Source organism: Artemia franciscana, chromosome 14, assembly GCF_032884065.1.
Source record: "Artemia franciscana chromosome 14, ASM3288406v1, whole genome shotgun sequence".
NCBI lineage: Eukaryota > Metazoa > Arthropoda > Branchiopoda > Anostraca > Artemiidae > Artemia > Artemia franciscana.
In genome coordinates, this window is record NC_088876.1 from 27,127,168 (window position 1) to 27,146,095 (window position 18,928).

At 35.4% G+C, this 18,928-nt stretch overlaps 1 protein-coding gene across 3 annotated transcripts in view; it reads left to right on the plus strand.

Moving 5' to 3' along the window:
• Positions 1 to 17,932, plus strand: part of LOC136035516 (major facilitator superfamily domain-containing protein 12-like) — a 40,747-nt gene extending 22,815 nt beyond the window's left edge. For all 3 annotated transcript variants that reach the window (XM_065717355.1, XM_065717357.1, XM_065717358.1), the window contains exons 7-9: positions 2,328 to 2,490; positions 6,037 to 6,155; positions 15,172 to 17,932. In XM_065717355.1, the coding sequence (XP_065573427.1) occupies positions 2,328 to 2,490; positions 6,037 to 6,155; positions 15,172 to 15,257 (368 nt within the window). In that variant the 3' untranslated portion in view covers positions 15,258 to 17,932. The remainder of the gene's footprint in view (positions 1 to 2,327; positions 2,491 to 6,036; positions 6,156 to 15,171) is intronic.
• Positions 17,933 to 18,928: the final 996 nt, after the last annotated feature.

Genomic DNA, 18,928 nt, shown 5'->3' on the forward strand with positions numbered 1-18,928 from the left:
TGTTTAGCATAATTTATGTTCGTTTTCTTAATTCTCACCTTTGCTTTCTGCTTTCTCTAAAAACTATTTTTTTTCAACTTAATTTCTATTTGTTTTTATTATGTCAGATATGCATGTCTTGTAATAAATTAAAGGACCTGGTAATTCCTTTGGCTACCCTCTCTTTACGACAAAGTTTCATTTCTTTATGACAGTAATATTGGATTTTCACATTAGGGTTCGTGTGTTTTACATTGTAAATTATTAAGTAAAAAAAAAAAAAAAAAAAAAAAAAAAAAAAAAAAAAAAAAAAAAAAAAAAAAAAAAAAAAAAAAAAAAAAAAGCAAATTTACAAAATTTGCTTTGTTTAGTTCTGTTTGGTGGTGAAGTAAATGACGTCGCTTCCTTCGCCCTTTTTTACATTGAGGTTTAGCTTGCAGTTGGATAAATGAGCTCCTTCATTCACAAAGCGTTGTAGTACAAAAAATAAGCTCATTTATGGAAACATGTATTATTAGTTATGGAATTTATTACTCATTTATGGAAACAGACGTACATTAGTGTTCGTCTGTTTTACATTGTATTATTAAGTAAAAAAAAAAAAAAAAATGAAGCATCAACTGGAATACAATTGAGTTGAAAATCTCGTTTGATTTTTGTTATTATTAAGATTTGACGTTGCTCTTTGCCGGGCAAAGCAAATTTACAAAAATTTGCTTTGTTTAGTTCTGTTTGGTGGTGAACTAAATAACGTCGCTTCCTTCACCCTTTTTTACATTGAGGTTTAGCTTGCACTTGGATAAATGAGCACTTGGATTTCACTTGGATAAACCTCATTTATGGAAACATGTAAGACTACTTGGCAGCATGTTCTCTGAAATCAGGAGGTTTCATGCATTGTTTTGGTAGTATCTTTTTTTCAAGGGCAAAAACTGACCAGAAACAACACAGAATAATGGTGCAATTTCTTTTGCTATTTAGAAGGAGCACCAGAACTTTAAAACTTCGTTTGAAGGAACACCCTTCTGATTTTCTACTAAGAAAAACAAACAAACAAATATACACGAATCCGTAACAATATTTCACATGGAAAAAATTAAATTGTGTTTTTCTCGTAGACGGAGGCCTAATACCTTTACTTTAGTGTCGCCTAATCTGTTGAACTTTGGGGTGTAAATTTCATTAAGAACACTTCAATCTACGGGATATTTTCTCAATTTTTTAAAAGTTGTAGAAATTTTATTCGTATTAACAATTCATGTCAAATTGTACCGGTAATTTTTTATCAAGTAACTTTATGCTTAAAAATATTTACATATTCAGAATCAGCGTAAAAGGTAGGTTCTTTTGACGGTCTATATACTTGATGTATCGTTTTCAGACTTTTGTTTTTTAGAGTTTTGTTTTTTAGAGTTTTGGTTACTATTGTCTTGGCGCTTATTACCAAGAACCGAGGCAATTTTCCAATACTTTGTTGTTTGCTTTTTTTAGTATGAGGGGGGGGGGGTAAATTTTCTTTGTTGCGTCATATCGTATAAAATGTTAAAAGAGAAAAATGAAAAATTTGGAGCAAAGAAAGCCCAAAAAATCGAAGGACAAAAAATCTTGCTGTAAATTTATTAAAACGTGTACGTAAATACATTTAAACGGAACAGTCTGTTACCTCTGTTGATGCTACAAGACGGCATGCGTCACTAAAATAGGTGACTTCCTCTTTTGCTTACAATTTGACACGGTAAAATCGGGCCCGCCGGGGCGTTGATTGGATAAAGAGGTGCATTTGCTCAACCCCTCCCGTTGCTCCAGGTTTGAAAACAATTAGTTTGGTATTACAACTGAAAAATACGTTTTAGTGATATTTTTATGTAAAAACTGCAAAAAAGGCAAATTTGTCTTCCCTAGAGTTTGAAAAAATTTATTTTGCCCCCTCCCCCTGTATTTTCGCCAATTGATGCCGTAACAGGTACATGATCTCTATAGAAGTTATATTTATATGTACTTGTCAGTTTTACAAAAAGCCCTGTATTCAAAATCACTTCAAAATAAGAATTTTTAATTTATTCTCCATAGCTTTTGAAAAACTGAAAATCTATATGATAGTCCTAAAAACGAGCATGGTTTCTATACTTTTATTTCCAATTATTTTTTCTCTTGTCTAGGGATTTCGATTTTCATGGTGAGGCATACGTTGGCCTTTGGAAATCTATCTACTGCCACTTGTTCTCAATGTTTTCTCAAAATGTTCTCAATATGAACATTTTCAACAAACAATCTTTTTCTCCTAAGGCAAGGATACGGTAATTCTTTTGCCGCAATTTTGCCACTAAACTTTTTCTTTTTTTATCTAGGAGCAGCAGGCTCAGTTTTACTAGTCATGTCATTAGCCATAACTGCAGCTCTCATTGGGGATAATATTGGCTCTGGTGGTTTTGTCTATGGTGCTATGAGTTTTACTGACAAATTATCAAACGGATTGGCAGTTTTCCTTATACAGTCTTTCCACTCGACAAGGTAAGTGCCTATAAATAAAACTGTTGATAATTCCCCCGTAAAAAAAATCTTACAAATCCTCGGTTTTCTGAGTGCACACGTTTTTCAACCGAAATTGAACACTTTCATCACCCTAGCTTCCAATATTTTATTCTTCATATTCGCCCTCCCCCCCCCCAATTAAGCACAGGCGAAAAATTGGGCAATGCAAAAGAGGATATTGGGGTGGCTAAATAATCGTACTTGCTTCTCAATAATGGAGTCTTCCTTCTTGAAGGCCCGAATGAGCTATGGAAAATGCCAACAAGCCATTGTTGAATATATCGCAAGTTACATCTTATTGAAGAGGATCCAGGTATTCAGCAAATACAAACCTTGGTTAATTACCCACAAAAAATAAGGTTATCTGAGAAAAACAAAAGGCACACAAGCAACGGCTAGTCTTAAAACGCAAAAAGGACAAATTTGATTTTTTTTTTTTTTTTTTTTTTTTTATTGATTTTTTTTTTTTTAAAGCACATAATGACGAAATCCGCCGGATTTGGCAATCCTGGTTCAGTACAGGGAGAAATACCAAGCTTCAAATCACTTTTGCTTAATGCAAGTGAAGAATTATCAAGAAATTTACCATTATCTAAGGAAGCTTCAATTGCTTCTCTAAAAATTAACGACGTTTGCAAGATCCGCATATAAAGATCGAAGCACTTGCTAAGGCGTTTGCCGGATTCTTAAATCGGGACCACGACACTAAAGAAGCTCCCCAATTCCCCCAATCAAACCGATACTGTGCTTGATCGTGTGAACTATTTCAAGCTTAAAGTCTTTTGCATTCTTAAGCGTCTTCATCTGATGAGATCCTGGAGCCGTGACAGCATAACTAATGTTGTCTTGAAGTTCTGCAGTACCGAAGTACCTGGACCTTTGTCATCGCTTTTCCGGCTGTGTTTTTGCTGAAACCTTTCCACACTCATGAAAATCCACCTATGTCATTTCTATACCCAAATCAGGTGGTAACCCAGCAAGGGTTGACTCGTGTAGGCCTGTCAGCCTCCTCTCCTACATTGGGAATGAATTGCAAAGGCATTTTCAATCGTACATTTTATCAGTACTCGAAGTCAAATGACCTTTTTGGTGATTGTCAGTATGAATTCCACCGGAATGTTCGACTACCTGATGATCAAGCACAAGAAGTAGATTGAACTTCTAGCTGAAAGATACGACGTCAGGCGATTGTCATTCGACATCACTAAAACTTTCAAAAAAGTGTGGCATCAAGGCTGGCTAGAGTATTTTACCTGCATGGTGCATGTGAGCGTATTGTAAAGGGATCGAGACCTATCTCTCTAATTGCTCAATCCGGGTTTTCCTTGATATATTCACTTCCCAAGAATACCCAATAAAGGCAGGCGTACCCTTGGGTAGCATCTTGGGACCTATGCTTTTCACTCTCTACATAAATGATTCGAGAGACAACCTTGCAAGCCATCTGCATCATTTTCCTGACGATACCATGACACTCTTAGCCATCCCAAGACACGAAGACCCATCCCATGCCTCCTTGCTCTTGTGGATAGATCTTTTGGAGTTTTAAAAATGGTCCAATGCATGCATGGTCAATTTCCATGCTCCCAAAACAAAGGAGCTGCTGATCCCCCAATCGTAAGTGCCATGCATATATCCGAACCTCATCTCCTTGAATGAAGCTATAAAGAGAGTGGACGAGCTTTGTGTCTTCGGAATCCGTTTCTCCACAGGTCTTTCTTCGAAAATCCACCTCGATCAGGTGAGAACCTCCTGTACAAGAAAGCTAGAGATCACTCTTAGCCTTTTACTGCCCAGGCTGGTTATTCCTCTTTTTAAGTCTTGCATCAGATCCATCGCCGAGTATAGATGCCTGCTGTATGTTGATGCTCAAAAACCTTATTGGCACCGCTTGAGAAGATCCACAATAGGGCCAATAGAACAGGCTCAGTCTTTTCCTGTGTCTCTCTCTGGTCTGTTAGCAAAAGGTTTGACGTGGCGCCGATGGCTGTTTTTTACAAGTACATAAATCCATCTCCTTCTCTAGAACTTCCTTGTGCTGTGTCCCCCACTGTCCAACTGACAAAATAGGCACAAAGACAACTAGAACCAATTATAGTAAGGTTGAAATGCCGAGAACAGAGTACTTGAACAACAGCTCCATTCGACTTTGCACTTCGATTTAGAATGACCTCCGTAGGGACGCCGTTTTGAGCGACTCCTTCAAAAGAATATTTTACTGCCATCTAAGGTCTCGGGATAGAGTGCTGTAAAAGAATAGTAGAAAATCATATATTTAAATGTACCTGACACAACGAATTTACCAATAAAAAGAAGTGGTAAAAAAAAAAAATCACGATCGACTCAGATGTAGGCTCCTTGGGACTACCTAAGTGGCTTGGACTATTTTTACTAGCTGCCTTGAGAATCTCCGCAGCCTCTATCTTTGGGAGCAAGAAACATGCTCTTGGAAGGGGCTCATGTAAAAACCGATGCACGGAATTGTTCCGTAGCAACACTGACAGGTTAAGTGTCAAGAATCTTCAATAATGATTCAACAGTTTGAAAAAGTTCTTCATCGTAAGAGTTCATGAGATTTAATGTACTTTGTCGGGTGGCATTTCTATTTTTTTCATACTTCCTCTTTTGAGTCTAGGGTTGAAGCTCACCTCCTAACTGTCAATTCAATACCAATAGCCTCATCTCTGACACTAACTTTGGCCAGTTTTTTGGAAGATACGCATTGCAATATTTCTTTTTATTCTCGAAAATGGTAAGAGTGCCATTTACAGTGCTGGTTGCCCGACTGAGGTTTAAATCTGACTTCTGCAGCAATCTGCTAGCTGGTACACTTACCTATAAAAGATCAACTAAACTGAAGGTTAGGACTAGGAACATGGTGGAACATGGTGCATAAAGTAAAGAAGTTGCTTCTGTAAGTAAAGGAGTTGGTTTAATTAATAGATCTTTCAACTATGCTGAACCAAATGGCTAGCTCAAAATTTGATTGCTTGTCTTTGCGAAAAGAGGGTCTGAGATGGGGGCTGTTTGCCCTCTAATCCTTTTGGTCACTTAAAAATGACACTGGAACTTTTAATTTCTGTTTGAGTGAGCCCTCTCCTCATCTTCTAGGACCATGGGTTCGATTTGGTCATCTCTAGGAAAAACATGGAAAGAAAAAAAAACAACAAATAAACACGCTGCGATATTTCTCCTGGGAAAAAAAAAAAATACAAATTCAACATTTTTGTTGATAGGAACTTGTAACCTCCATATTAGGGTTCTCATCCTGAACTTAAAAACTATTTTAAGTGATTTTAATAGCTGGAAACTGTAGGCTATAGGCGCTGACAGTGGTATCGTTCTAGCGATAGATATCGTACAGCAGGATATCGATGGTATCATTCTTGTGTTTTTTTTTCAAACTTGAAGTTTTCTTATTCTTTTTGTGTCGTTCCTTTTTTTGTGTTTTATGGCATCAGTTATTAATGTGTAAAAATCATTTCGTATTTTGGAGTTGATTCTTATATTTCTTTTCTCCTTCAGTTTTTCACCTGAAGCTTATCATGGCTACTACAAATGGATACTTTCAGTTGTCTGTGGATCTGCTGCCATTCTTGGTCTTTTAAGTGCCACTCCTAATACACTAGATAAATGTAGACGAGGTAAGAACTTCAATAAATTAGGCATTATCGCCAGTTCTTGTTAATAGAGGCAAGTACAGGCCAAGAGTGACAAAAAAAATTGTCTAGATGTGAGGGGAGGAGTTAAAAGAAAGCTGTTAGCCAATGTAATGCTATTTATTATTTTCAGAGTAATTCTGCGATTTTACAGGTCTACCATCCTCTGCTCTGACTTTTGGGTTAAGAGAGACTGCTAAATAGTCTCTCAGTCATACTCGATGGAATATGATGGAACAGTCGAAATAGAATCTGTATATATAATTGCTAATATCCTTTGCGTTTCAAAATAATCCCATTAAACAATTATAAACAATGTGTTTATAATTTTGTTGTTGGTAATTTGATGTTTTTTTGCTGTTTATCTTTCGCAAAAGAAATAGTTTAATGTGGGTATAGAAAAGCAAAAGAACAGAATAGAAAAAATGAATATAATTTTTTCTCTTTCAACAAATCATTGAAAAACCTGAAGTATTTTTACAGGTAGAAAAACGGTGTTTGCTAACTTACCATAGATGTTGTTCATGGTTGCAGTAATAGCTGCAACATAATAAAGAGCCACAGTCAGTACTAACAGAAAGTATGGAAATGTGCTATGAAAAACTTAGATTTAAAAAAACAAGCTTTTCAGATAGAAAGTAAGAAGCAACATTAAAACTTAGAATAAATGTAAACTATTCTGTATATGAGGAAGACCACCCCTTCCTTGACCCTTGTTCTTTACACTAAAGTCTTAAAGTTCTTTAAACAATATTCGTATCCAAAAGAAACCTTCTTTGTTTTTGAATAGTCGCTCCTAAAAAATTAGGACAAAAAGTTTTGATATTCCTTCTTGCTCTCAGTTGAAATCATTTATTATTTTTTAATTAATTTCTCACCTTTTTTCAAATCATGCCACGAAATTCCCTTTCCCCCCCTCCATGTAATATTTATCCTGAAAAATTCCTCTCGTTAACATTGCTCTCCACGGACCCCCCCCCCTTCCCCTTAGAAAATCACCCCAAAAATATCGGTATATTTCCCAGTAACAAATATTATATATGAACAATATGGGCCAATTGAGTCACTTTCAGGCCTGTACCCAGGGACTATGGAGGGTCATGTCATCACCAAAAGGGCATCTAGGCGCCCCCCCCCCCGAAAAACACCCCCCATCCGTGAACAATCCCCCCGGAAAATAAACCCCGCGCAAAATAAGATTTCCAAATTTGTAATTTTTATTTGAGTTTTGTTTGTTTTTAGTTTTTTTTGAAAAGTGCTAAGGAAAGGGGAAAAGAGAAATTTACACACCATAAGTATCCTAAAAACTTGTGGTAAAAAAAAACACCGCAAATAAATTTTTCTTGAAAAGACTTCCATATGAACTTTTGCAACTTTTGGCTGTAGTGGGTACCAAATTAAAAAAAAGAAAAAGAAGAAGAAGAAAATGTAGGCAATCAATCAAATTAAGCTAAAACATATGGCATCTAAAAAATTTAAGACGGTTTAGCTTCTCTTTGAAAGGATAGTTGGCTTCGATGAGCAACAAATTCTTATTGTTCAAGTTTTTACGGACGAAGGCATTGTCAAATTCTAAGAGTTTGTTTTTCACCAGAAATTGGGATAGATAGCCTAGTCAAATTCAAAACGAGCAAACACTAAAACGAATAGGGCTGACAATCCCCATGTCTTCTCAAGACCAGAACACAATTTGTACTTTACTAAAAAAAAAAAAAAATAACCATGTATTGTCAGTTAAATATACATGTTCTGATATTTACTCCTTATCGTCTTAATATTTCTTTATATATTAAAGTAAAAAAAGTGAAAACATTTAAAGTGTGTTTTCTTTAGTAAAGTGCAAATTATGTTCTGGTCTTAAGAAGGCGTGGGGGCTGTCAGCCCTGCTCATGTTAATTTTTGCTCCTTTTGAGCTTGACTCGGTTATTTATTGTAATTTTTCTTCGTTTTGGGTTTAATTCATGTATTGATGGAGATTTGTAGTAGTTCTACGCTTGGAAAATTAGTTGAATTTATTTCTACTCATATTTGGCTCTTTACTATTCTTTGACAAACTTGTTTTGAGGAAAAAGTTATAAATTAATATCTGTCCGTTTTTTATTAATTCATGAAAAAAATGTTTTATATCTTTTTTTTTTTCTATTAGACTCCATAGTTTTTACTTTGAAGGTTATCTGACTATATTTCTGCTCATTTTTGGTTCAATGAGGCTCTTTACTTTTCTTTAAAAAAAACTTGTTCTATATGTTTCCCAATAACAAATAAAAAAACAACGGTTTCAACTGAAAGCAAAGAGCAACATCAAACAAACACCAAAAACAAGAAGAACAATAGGGAATTTCTCAAGATAGTGGGAAACAAATTAGAGTGAATATTTCACTCTAATTTGTTTCGCTATTTTAGCAACATCAAGATTTGAAGCGAACAAAATTTGTTATATGTATGAAAGGGGTTACTATCTCCTCAAAACTTCACTCTTTGCGGTAACGTTTTTTTATAGCATTTAAAACAAAGCTTACTATTCTAATTAAACGGCCATTGTGTTTCACGAATCGTTCTTAAAGAATTAGGACAAAAATTCAAAACTTCAGCATAAAGGGCTATTTTCCGCGGGGGTGGGTTGGGGGTATTTTTTTAAAGGGGTAAACGCCTGCCACCACCAAAAGCATAGTTATTGGACCTTTCAACTATGGTGGACGAAACGGCTATCTTAAAATTTTGATTGGATATCATTGAGGAAAATTGCAGGGGAGGGAGTGGGGCTAGTTGCCCTCAAATCTTTTTGGTTACTTCAAAAGTGCACTAGAACTTCCGATTTCGATTCATATGAGCTCTCTGTGGATCTTCTCGGACCATTGGTTGGATACGATAACCCCTGGGAAAAAAGCAACAACAAATGTTGTTTTTTCCGTGATCAAAAACAACATTTTTGAAAATCCGTGATCTTTTTCTGGGAAAAAATACAAGATTCTACATTTTTGTAGATAGGATCTTAAAACCTCTACAGTACTGTTTTCGAATATGCTGAATCTGATGATGTGATTTCCTTAAGATTGCTTGAATGTTTGGGGGTGCCCACCCTTTTCGGAAATGAGGCAAATTTGCTCAGGCTCTTAGGTTTTGATAGGTTACATTTTGCTGTATTAATTTTATATATTTCAAATCAGCATTAAAAGTCAGTTCTTTTGATGTATCTATTTTTATAAAATTTCATTTTTAGAGTCTCGGTTTCTATTGGGCCGAGTCGCTCCTTACTTACAGTTCGTTGCTACGAACTGTTTGGAAACTGTTCAAAAGGTGATTAAGAAAATTATCATAAAAAAAAATATTGTTTGAAGCTGATTGAGGAATAGTAACTAATATTTAAGTATATCTTATAAATGAAAAGAATATACATTGAAAATGGGTAAAAAATATTTATAAAACAGTAAAAAAAACAAAACAAATAAACTATTTATTACTAAAATTTGGACCAAAACTGGTCCAAATTGTATTCGCAGCTATATACGTATTACCTCTGGGCATGCACTGGATTTTCGTGGAATGAGAGTTAAGTGCTGATCACGTCTGTACCATGAACATTGTCCGTCCGTGAATAATGGAAGTGTAGGGACCGGCTCACCTATTCCAGACAATTTAAGGGTAACTAAGTATGGACAGGTGCCTATGGTACTTGTGGCAGATTCCCTCCCCTCTTCTGCTTGTTGCCTGAGAGACCTGCACGAATCTGATGATTCATCTTGAGAGTACTGAATGTAGATAGTGTTGCAAGTAAATGGAGAAGCGTGAAAATGTCGTGGAATCACAGTATTAGATGGCGTTGGTGAATACACCAAATAGGAACACCTACTGCAGTATTTGGAGGAAGAAAAGATATTACAGCAACCATATGTGAATGAGCGAAAATATCCGAACTTCAAGAGCAAAATGCTTGAACACAATAAGCTTAGAAGCAATCGAAATGCTACATGCTGCCAATGAACATGTATCAAAAAGACCCTTTATATTAGCTGCCGAAAATGCAAGGATTGTATTTAAAACGTGCTCTTGATTTGTTTTATCTGAATTAGTGGTCTTGATTTGTTTTTATCTGAATGAATCAAAGTTTGTTTTTCAGTCCTGGTTGAGCTTGCTTGAAGTGATGATGCTAGGACTGTTCTTTTTTTTATATATAGTTTTAATGGTCATAAATTTTATTTTATGTCTTTTGTTATATTTATCTCTGCTTTGCTAATCTGAATGAATCAAAGTTTGTTTTTCAGTCCTGGTTGAGCTTGCTTGAAGTGATGATGCTAGGACTGTTCTTTTTTTTATATATAGTTTTAATGGTCATAAATTTTATTTTAAGTCTTTTGTTATATTTATCTCTGCTTTGCTAATAACGACTTTTAGATATAGAGCCAGAATATTCATTTAAAAAAAAAATTCATTTGCTTAAAATAATTCTTCGATATTTTTGATTTGCTGATGACGGCTTTTAGATATAGAGCTCAAATATTCATTTAGAAAAAAAAAATCATTTTCTTAAAATAATTAATCGTCGTTTCACCTTTGCTATATTATTCAAGCATTTTAAAGCTTTTCAAAAGCTGCTCGACAATTTTCATGAAATTCTGTTTGAATTTGCTGGGCTTCAATTTGATATTGTTTTGGTGGAATTCTCGGGCCAAAAACTCTGGTTTCTTTAATTTACACGGGGCAAACGAAAAAGCAGGATTTCATTAAAAGGTTTGGAAAGATGTCATAAATAATGATTTAGATGAAATGAAACTTTTTGTGAGGAAGTAAATAATAAGTTCGCACATTTTGGATGTAGAAGGAGCGTGCATAGATGTATTGCCCTAATACAGCTTGCTGCTGCGATATGAGTCGTCAGTGATACTAATAGAAGTATGCTTGTTGCTGACCAAAATGCTTTCTAGAAAGCACTTCTCAAACATTGTGTGAAAATATTGAAATTTAAAAGTAGTACATAAAATCGACATTTATAGTCTAATGTGTGAAATGCAAAAATATACTGTTGGAGGTCAAGTTGATGCTCATTTTGTTATGGGGTAAATGTCCTCTGCCTTTTCGTGTAAATTCACTTTCATCCTTTTTTGTTATTACTTAAATGACTTAATTTTAAATTCCTCTAGTTCTGCTTAGCATTGTTGATTTTTTTTTTTAAGTATCAGTTAATTTTTGTGTGATGTTTTGTAATCATACATTGGATGCTTCAGTCTTTCTTTGTATGACTCATTTCGATTCCCTTGTGGGTTTATTGTTTGGTGGAAATAATTTGGGATATTTTTAATTAAATGTTTTTGATTTGTCAATCTTGCTGTCTCTTGGTCATTGTTTCCTTAGTCCTGATTTATATAAATTGAGACAATTCAGTTCATTTTGAGCCTTGTATTGAATATGGTAAGACAATTAAAGGTGATTTATTCTTAAATTACGGGTGATTATTCCTTGACCCCAGTTAGACAGTACCAATCTGACTGACCTGACAAAAAAAAATGGTTTTACAGAAAAAAAATCCAGTTTCTTTGGCTATAATGAGGTAAAGATGGAGATTGATAGTTCTTTTCGGCCGAGTATCTAGGGTGAAACGAAAAGCAATTTGTCACCAAACGGGACTCACATCCATATAACAAAATTGTAGGCACTCACGTTGATGTAGTCCTGAGCATCATCACTAGTTAGATTTTTTTTTTAGTCCAAAACGGTGTACGAAGCTGGCCAAAGACAGTAAGTTCGCAAAGCTTGCTTTACGAGTCCTGCTTTGAACCTCACTAGTGGCTCTACCTCTAGCATCTATCAATAACCATAGGTATTTGAAATCTTCCACCCTCTCGATAGGTTCTCCACTGATGTATATAGAAGTGTTCTCTTTGGCTGAAAGATACTTTGTTTTAGGGATACTGATCGCGAGTCATGTCTCATTAGCCGTTTTTGCTACTCTCTTATGTTTTGTGCTTTCTGAGCGGATGAGCAGAGTACTATCATCTGCATATTCGATGTCAGAAATTTTTTCTTGTGCTGAAGAGGTGAAACCATCATCTTCTTTCAATGCGTCTTTTTAATCCAATCTATAATATAGTTAAAAGAATTGGCGATGCTGGGCATCCTTGACGGACGACGTGTGCTATTTCAAATAATTCCGTTAGCTCACCATATATTCGTACGTTACTTAGGGTATTTTCATAGTATGCTCGGGTATTTTCATAGTATGCTCTTATTAGGTCGACTATTTTTGTTGGAACACCGTCTTCGAGCATTATTTTCCATAACTAGGGTATAAGTCAAGAAAGACTGTGAAGGTATCAAATCAGTGAATGAAACGTTGATGAAGAAGAATTCACTGGGTAAAGATATGACCTACACACCTCATTCTAGGGCGGAAAACTGCCTGGCTCTTCTTTGTCCGTTGCTCTCGCTCTTTTCTAAAGCGGTTAATTAAAACTATTGCAAAATCTTATTAAAAAGCTATGTCTATTAGTGAGACTCCCGGGTAATTTTTAGACTCTCTTTCATCTCCTATCTTGAATATAGGGATTGTAGTTGTGTTACGTCCGTCCTGGGGAACATATTCAGCGTCCCAGAGTTTGCCAAGTAGGTTCGTTGGGCCTTCAACGAGCGCCGAACTCGCTTTGTAAATTTCTACTGGTAGGGAGTCATCACCCGGGGCTTTATATTCTTTGAAAAGCTTCACGGTGTTTCTGACTCCCTCCATCGGGGGTGAAGTTACATGGCAAGGATACTTATCTACGATTGATGTAGCTGCTGGTTGCCTATTTTGGCTGGTGTGAACAGAGGAAGTTTTTGGTGTAACCTGGTCTTTCCTATTTAACAGAGCCTTGGAATGTTTTTTCCATTGGTTCATTCGTTTTAGTTGCCCTGTGATGATAATCCCATCTGATTTTTTCACATTTTGAGTGGTGGTATTTCTTTTCTTTGTCACGTTCAGCTCTCTGAGAATCCTATATTGTTTACGGGTCTCATTTCTAGCTGCAGCCTCTTCTATCTCTGTTGACAGCTTTGACCAGTAGGCATTTTCATCTCTCCTTGCTAGCTTGTGAGCTCTCTGAATACGATGTGTTTTTCTTCTCATGCGTTTTTTGATGTGTTTTTCTTCTCATGCAAGACAGTGAGCGTTTCGGCGGTGCACCACTTTTTAGTACCTTTTGTTCTCTTTCCATGGACTTCAGCAGCAATAACTTGCGTAATATGTTTGATCTTTGACCATTTCCCTCTATGACTTCTTCTTCTGGACTCTAATTTTCTTGTTGAGTTTGTTCTAAGGCTAGAAAGGGGTTCCTCAACTCCATGTCAAAGTCAGCCCTGATTTTTGAGATTTCGAATTTTTCAGTGTCTTATCTAGAGGGTAGTTTGACTTTCTTATGGTTTGATAGCTTCAGCTGTAATCTAGCAGCAAGAAGGAAATGGTCTGAGCCACTCTTTGACCCGGTCTTGACTCTCCTAAACACTCGAAAGCTCACTACCAATAATCTCCATCTGTGGCGGATCAATGCTGAAGTAGTCTCATGCCATTAGAAGATAGAGCGCCATGTCTGTGCGGTCTAATAGTAGCATGGTCGGAAGGGTCCATTCGGAGGCCAATCCTGGCGTTAAAGTCTCCTCCAAGCAGTAGCTGATCTCGTTTTGGACATCTGTCAGTTTATTCTGCAGCTGGTTGTAAGATATATTTCTGCATGACAGGTGAGTCGCGAATAGGTACGTAAGCAACTATGATTGTTATATTGAAGCAATGCCCAAGCATTCTGATCCACGTAATGCGGTTTGGTATCGGCTCCCATTCGAGCAAAGTTGACTCAGCCTTTTCTTGTAGGAGGAATCCAACCCCATGTAGGCTGGATCCGTCGCTAGATCCAGAGTCGTAGAAATGACATTTTTTGCCAGTGATCAGGTTGGGAATCATCTTTTCGCTCCAGTCATTAACTTTCGTTTCCGTTAGGCATGAAACGTCTAAGCTATAACGATGAAATTATGTGGCGGTGAGAGCTTGCGCTATGTCACACTTCACGGAACACTTCTTCCGTGTCGCTATCTTCAGGCTTTCCTTGAGAAATTTCACTGCCGCATGACCGGCTTGTTGATTTTTCACCAAGGTCGCCGGTTTCCTTGTTGCGTCGCCTACCGGTAACGCCGGTTTGATCTTATTTAGTCCAACTTTTTCATGATGTTTTGTGGGAATTTGGTTAACTGATGGTTCCCCTGAACTTCGGTCACCTTAATGTCTTAGCACCCTTCGATTTGGATGTAGGCAGTTCGCTGGATGGTCCACCCTCCCACCACTTTGAGGTGCACTTAGGGACATCCCTGTTGAAGAATAGAGACGGGGAGAGGGCGCTTGTGCCCAGCGACTTGGCCCACACTCGCCACATTAGCTAGGAATACAACCTGCCACAATATCCAACCTATCCGAAGGATCAGAAAAGCGGTTCGGTTGAATGTTTGTCATATTTCCAAGTTTGTACAGGAAAACTAAAAGCTTTTTGTCTATTATAATAGACAGTAATAAAGCTTAATTTATATTCATTTTTACTCGGCACTCGAAAGATTCTTTTTATTCTGGAGAATTTTGTAGGAAGACAGTATAATTTCATTTTCAATCTGATATTGTTTGTTTAGCTACATCGCTTGGTCATTTTTGCTTGATAAACACTTGACGTCATCTGTCAGAACTCAGCTCTTGATACTAATGATCTAATTATTGATTGCCACCCTCTGAAATGCAAAAAAAAAGCAATCAAATATACTCTAGGTTAATTCACCCCTCTCTTTATGTTTACTAATTTAATTTTTTTTTTCGTTTGGTATTTACTTTACTATAGTGTTTTGTTTTTTCATAAAACCAAACAATAATAATAATCTGTTCTGTCCATTTTTCTTCTCTCTTTGTTAATCTTTTGCAAACAGATTTAGAATTATTCGTGACGCTATCATTTTATTATCCAAATTCAACAAAATATTGAAACCGATTAATTTTTTTCAGGTACTGTTGCTGTTGAAGTTAGTGAAAATGATAGAGAAGCTGAGCCTCTTCTTAGATCTCTTCGGGAGGAAAATCTACTTGCGTGAGAGTTCGAAATAATTACTGTTCAAGCTAATAAGATTGCTGACTTATTAAACCGAAAAGGGGAAGCTGTCTACCGATCGCGTGATATTTTGCGTTAAAGGCCTTTTCAAATCTATTGCGTTTCGCCAGGCCCATTGTCAGCATAGGATACAGTACTTCCAGGGTTTCCCCAAATTTTCCAGAATAAAAATTGGCATATCCGAAATTTTCCCGAAAGTAAATATTCACTAGTTCACGAACGTAAATGTGAAACAAAAATTGTTAACATTGTTTACGTTAATCTTCGAGGAGATTTGGGAAAACCTAGTTTTTTCTATGAAAATTTGGGAAATTCTGGAAATTTTTTGTCTTAGGGGTTTTGGTCTGATATGCTGCAATTACTCTTTCAAATTTATTCTAATTTAAAAGTTTAAATTTCGATTCTACCCCTCATTTTTCTTTCCTTTTCCATGATTTTGATCTTCTTCTTTACTCACTTGGTTTGTTGGAGACGCGGCTAAGAATTTACAGTTTACAACTTTGCAATTTTAAAATACAAGATTTACGTAGTAATGTATCTTCTATATTTTTTTAGACTTGTCTTCACAAATTTGTAGAAAATTAAGTGAAAACTGCACAAAAGCAAACCATATCTACATAAAGAGGGAGTGCGATTCTCCTCCTCTGCTCAGTTCCTGGGTTTGTTACTGCTTCAGTAATATTTAAAAAACTTAAACTATCAAGCTTTGTGTAAGAACGATAGAAATGAGCTTTCTTGAAATTTTTTCTTTAAGGAAATGAGATTTGGTCTATCATCTTGTTAGTCTGGATCGATAATTTTGCCTGAATCATTTGGGCTTCATTTTGGTCAGTTTGAGTTATTTGTGGTCAATTGAATCCAATTATTTTCGACTCATTGACAGGGGTACCTCTTGCCCGCAACAATTCATTTAAACTTGTTTTTGAATTGTGCTTTCAAATTAGGCAATTCCAAGGCTCACTTCTTTCATGTCGTTTGGCTCTTGCAAAAACTGGTGTATATTCCACAACTCAATCATCACTAATAATAATTAATGATTAGCTGTTATTTTTGCTCCAGAAAATAGATCACAAATTTTTTTTAAGCAATCTATGTTGCTAAAAGTACAGAACAGACAATAACTTTAGCCCTTTTTGGGCTAAAAAAAATTTAATCCGATTATATTTGATTCATTAACAGGGGGTACCTATTGCCCGCAACAATTCATTTAAACTTGTTTTTGAATTGTGTTTTCAAATTAACCAATACCAAGGCTCACTTCTCTCATGTTGTTTTGCTCTTGCAAAAACTAGTGTATATTCCACAACTCAATCATCACTAATAATAATTAATGATTAGCTGTTATTTTTGCTCCAGAAATTAGATCACAAATTTTTTTAAGCAATCTATGTTACTAAAAGTACAGACCAGACTATAATTTTAGCCCTTTTTACATATTTTAAGCATTTCAGGGTCACAGTTTTGATATTATCCACAATTAATGATAATTGAGTTATGTGGCTTTCCAATGGTTTTGCGTTCCTAATGTATTTTTAACTGTCACCGCTAACTCATACGATCTATTAAATGGTACGCTTTCAAATGATTGTGAAATCACCTTGAAAGAATGTGTTGTAAATGCCAGAATTGTAGGCCTTTGTATCTTTCTTGGGCCTACTTTGCTGGATTGTTATTAATTTGAATCCCTTGTCACTGATTATTGCCAAGTCCTTCTATATTTTTGTGTTATTCGGTCCTTAATGTAAACGTCAATGAAATTAATTTTTTGATTCTTAATTAAGTAATCTGTTAGATTGAGTATCTAACTCTTTGTATAGTTGTTCTTAGATTATTTACTTTGTAGAAAATTGTATTGCTAAATTATATGGTATAGTTCACAACTGTATACTATGTACAAAAGGGGTATAATTCGGCCTGGCATACGCAAGTTTGACTCTTTGCGTGATTTTGAGTTTTTGAAATGTCATATAATTGTTAGTCTTTGAAATTTAGTATGATTGTTAGCTAAAACATGTACTTACTAAGGAATCAATAAATATTGGGGGGGGGGTCAATGATTATGGGGTGGGGTCACTTGGGCTCACGATTATATGGTATGCACGAATGGGGCATGAGATTTGGCAACTACTGTTTGAAGCGTAGCAAGGTTTTGAGACTTTTGAATTTGAAATTTAGTGTGAACATTAGCTGAACATCAGTTTATCAGAAAGTTAATTGTCAAAAGAAAAAGCAATCCAGCCTTGGGCTCATGGCTACATTTTGCATACCAAGGGAACATAATTTGGCCTTGAATTGACGCCAGTGCCCCTCGCTCTGATTCTTATACGCTAATTGCGTCACCGATTAAAAAATCTAATTACATAATGGCTACCTTTTTTTGTTTTTTTTAGGACAAGTTGCCTGTTGCACGCTGTGTGTAGTAAAATGGAAATGTGCCTTTATCAAATTATTCTCTTTTTATTTGTTCCTTTATTTATTGATCGTTTTACTTTTTCTGTTTTGTGATATGTGTTCATGCACAGAAAACAGATGTCATCACTGTTTCATCTTCAAAATGCTTTCTTTAGCTCTCAATTATCATCTACGTTTTGTATGTGTCCCCTTATTGCATTAATGGAATTTTCTGACGTTTGAAATTAAATTTATAATTTACTTTGTCATATTTCTTTTATATTTGTCACTTATATTAGTCAAAGTGTTTACCACGGCCAGCTTTTCGGCTGTTTGTGCTTCAATACATATCGATTTAGTATATAGTCATAGCTAAAAGTAGATTGTGGTCTTATTTCTTTCTTTTAAATCTCAGTTTTATTTTTTGGAGCTTTTCCAAGTTTTTTCCTTTTTGAATTTAGCTTTATCTAATAATAGAGACTGCATTATTGTGCAATATTGATAATAATTGTTTTTACCCACAATGCAGAACTCTAAAAAAAAAAATAATAAAGAACCCAAAAGAAGAAACAAAGAAAACAATAAAAATAAATGTGCAATAATAGAGCAACAAAAAAGAAAAGAAAAGAAAACAGCTAAAATCATGACTGCAATGAGCCTGTTGAAATTTCTGTTTTTTTGGTTGAAACCTAATTTCTTTCTTCATTGAGACTTTCGAGTTGGGATTTCCATTATTCCTAAAGTATGTAGATTCACTTATAAAATTTTTTTTATAAAATGTGATTAAAGGATTTCTTTCATTTATCTTTTGATATATCACTATTATCACTTTCATGACTGCAATGAGCCTGTTGAAATTTCTGTTTTTTTGGTTGAAACCTAATTTCTTTCTTCATTGAGACTTTCGAGTTGGGATGTCCATTATTCCTAGAGTATGTAGATTCACTTATGAAATTTTTTTTTTTTTATAAAATGTGATCAAAGGATTTCTTTCATTTATCTTTTGATATATCACTTTTGACTTGTATGTTTTTTTTAGATGTTTTCTCTTCATCTTATTGTTGAAAGACATGATCTCACGTGAATTTTTTCGTAAAATGTTCAATTCATAACCATGAAGCACAGTCGTTTTGCCATTTTTCGTTAGCTGAATGAACTGGATTCTAAGTAGTTGATTGTACTTTGCATGAAAATCTTCTGCTGTTCTGTTGTAATGGTAAAACAGTTTTTTCAAGCATTGGTTGATTTGCTTTCCATTTTATC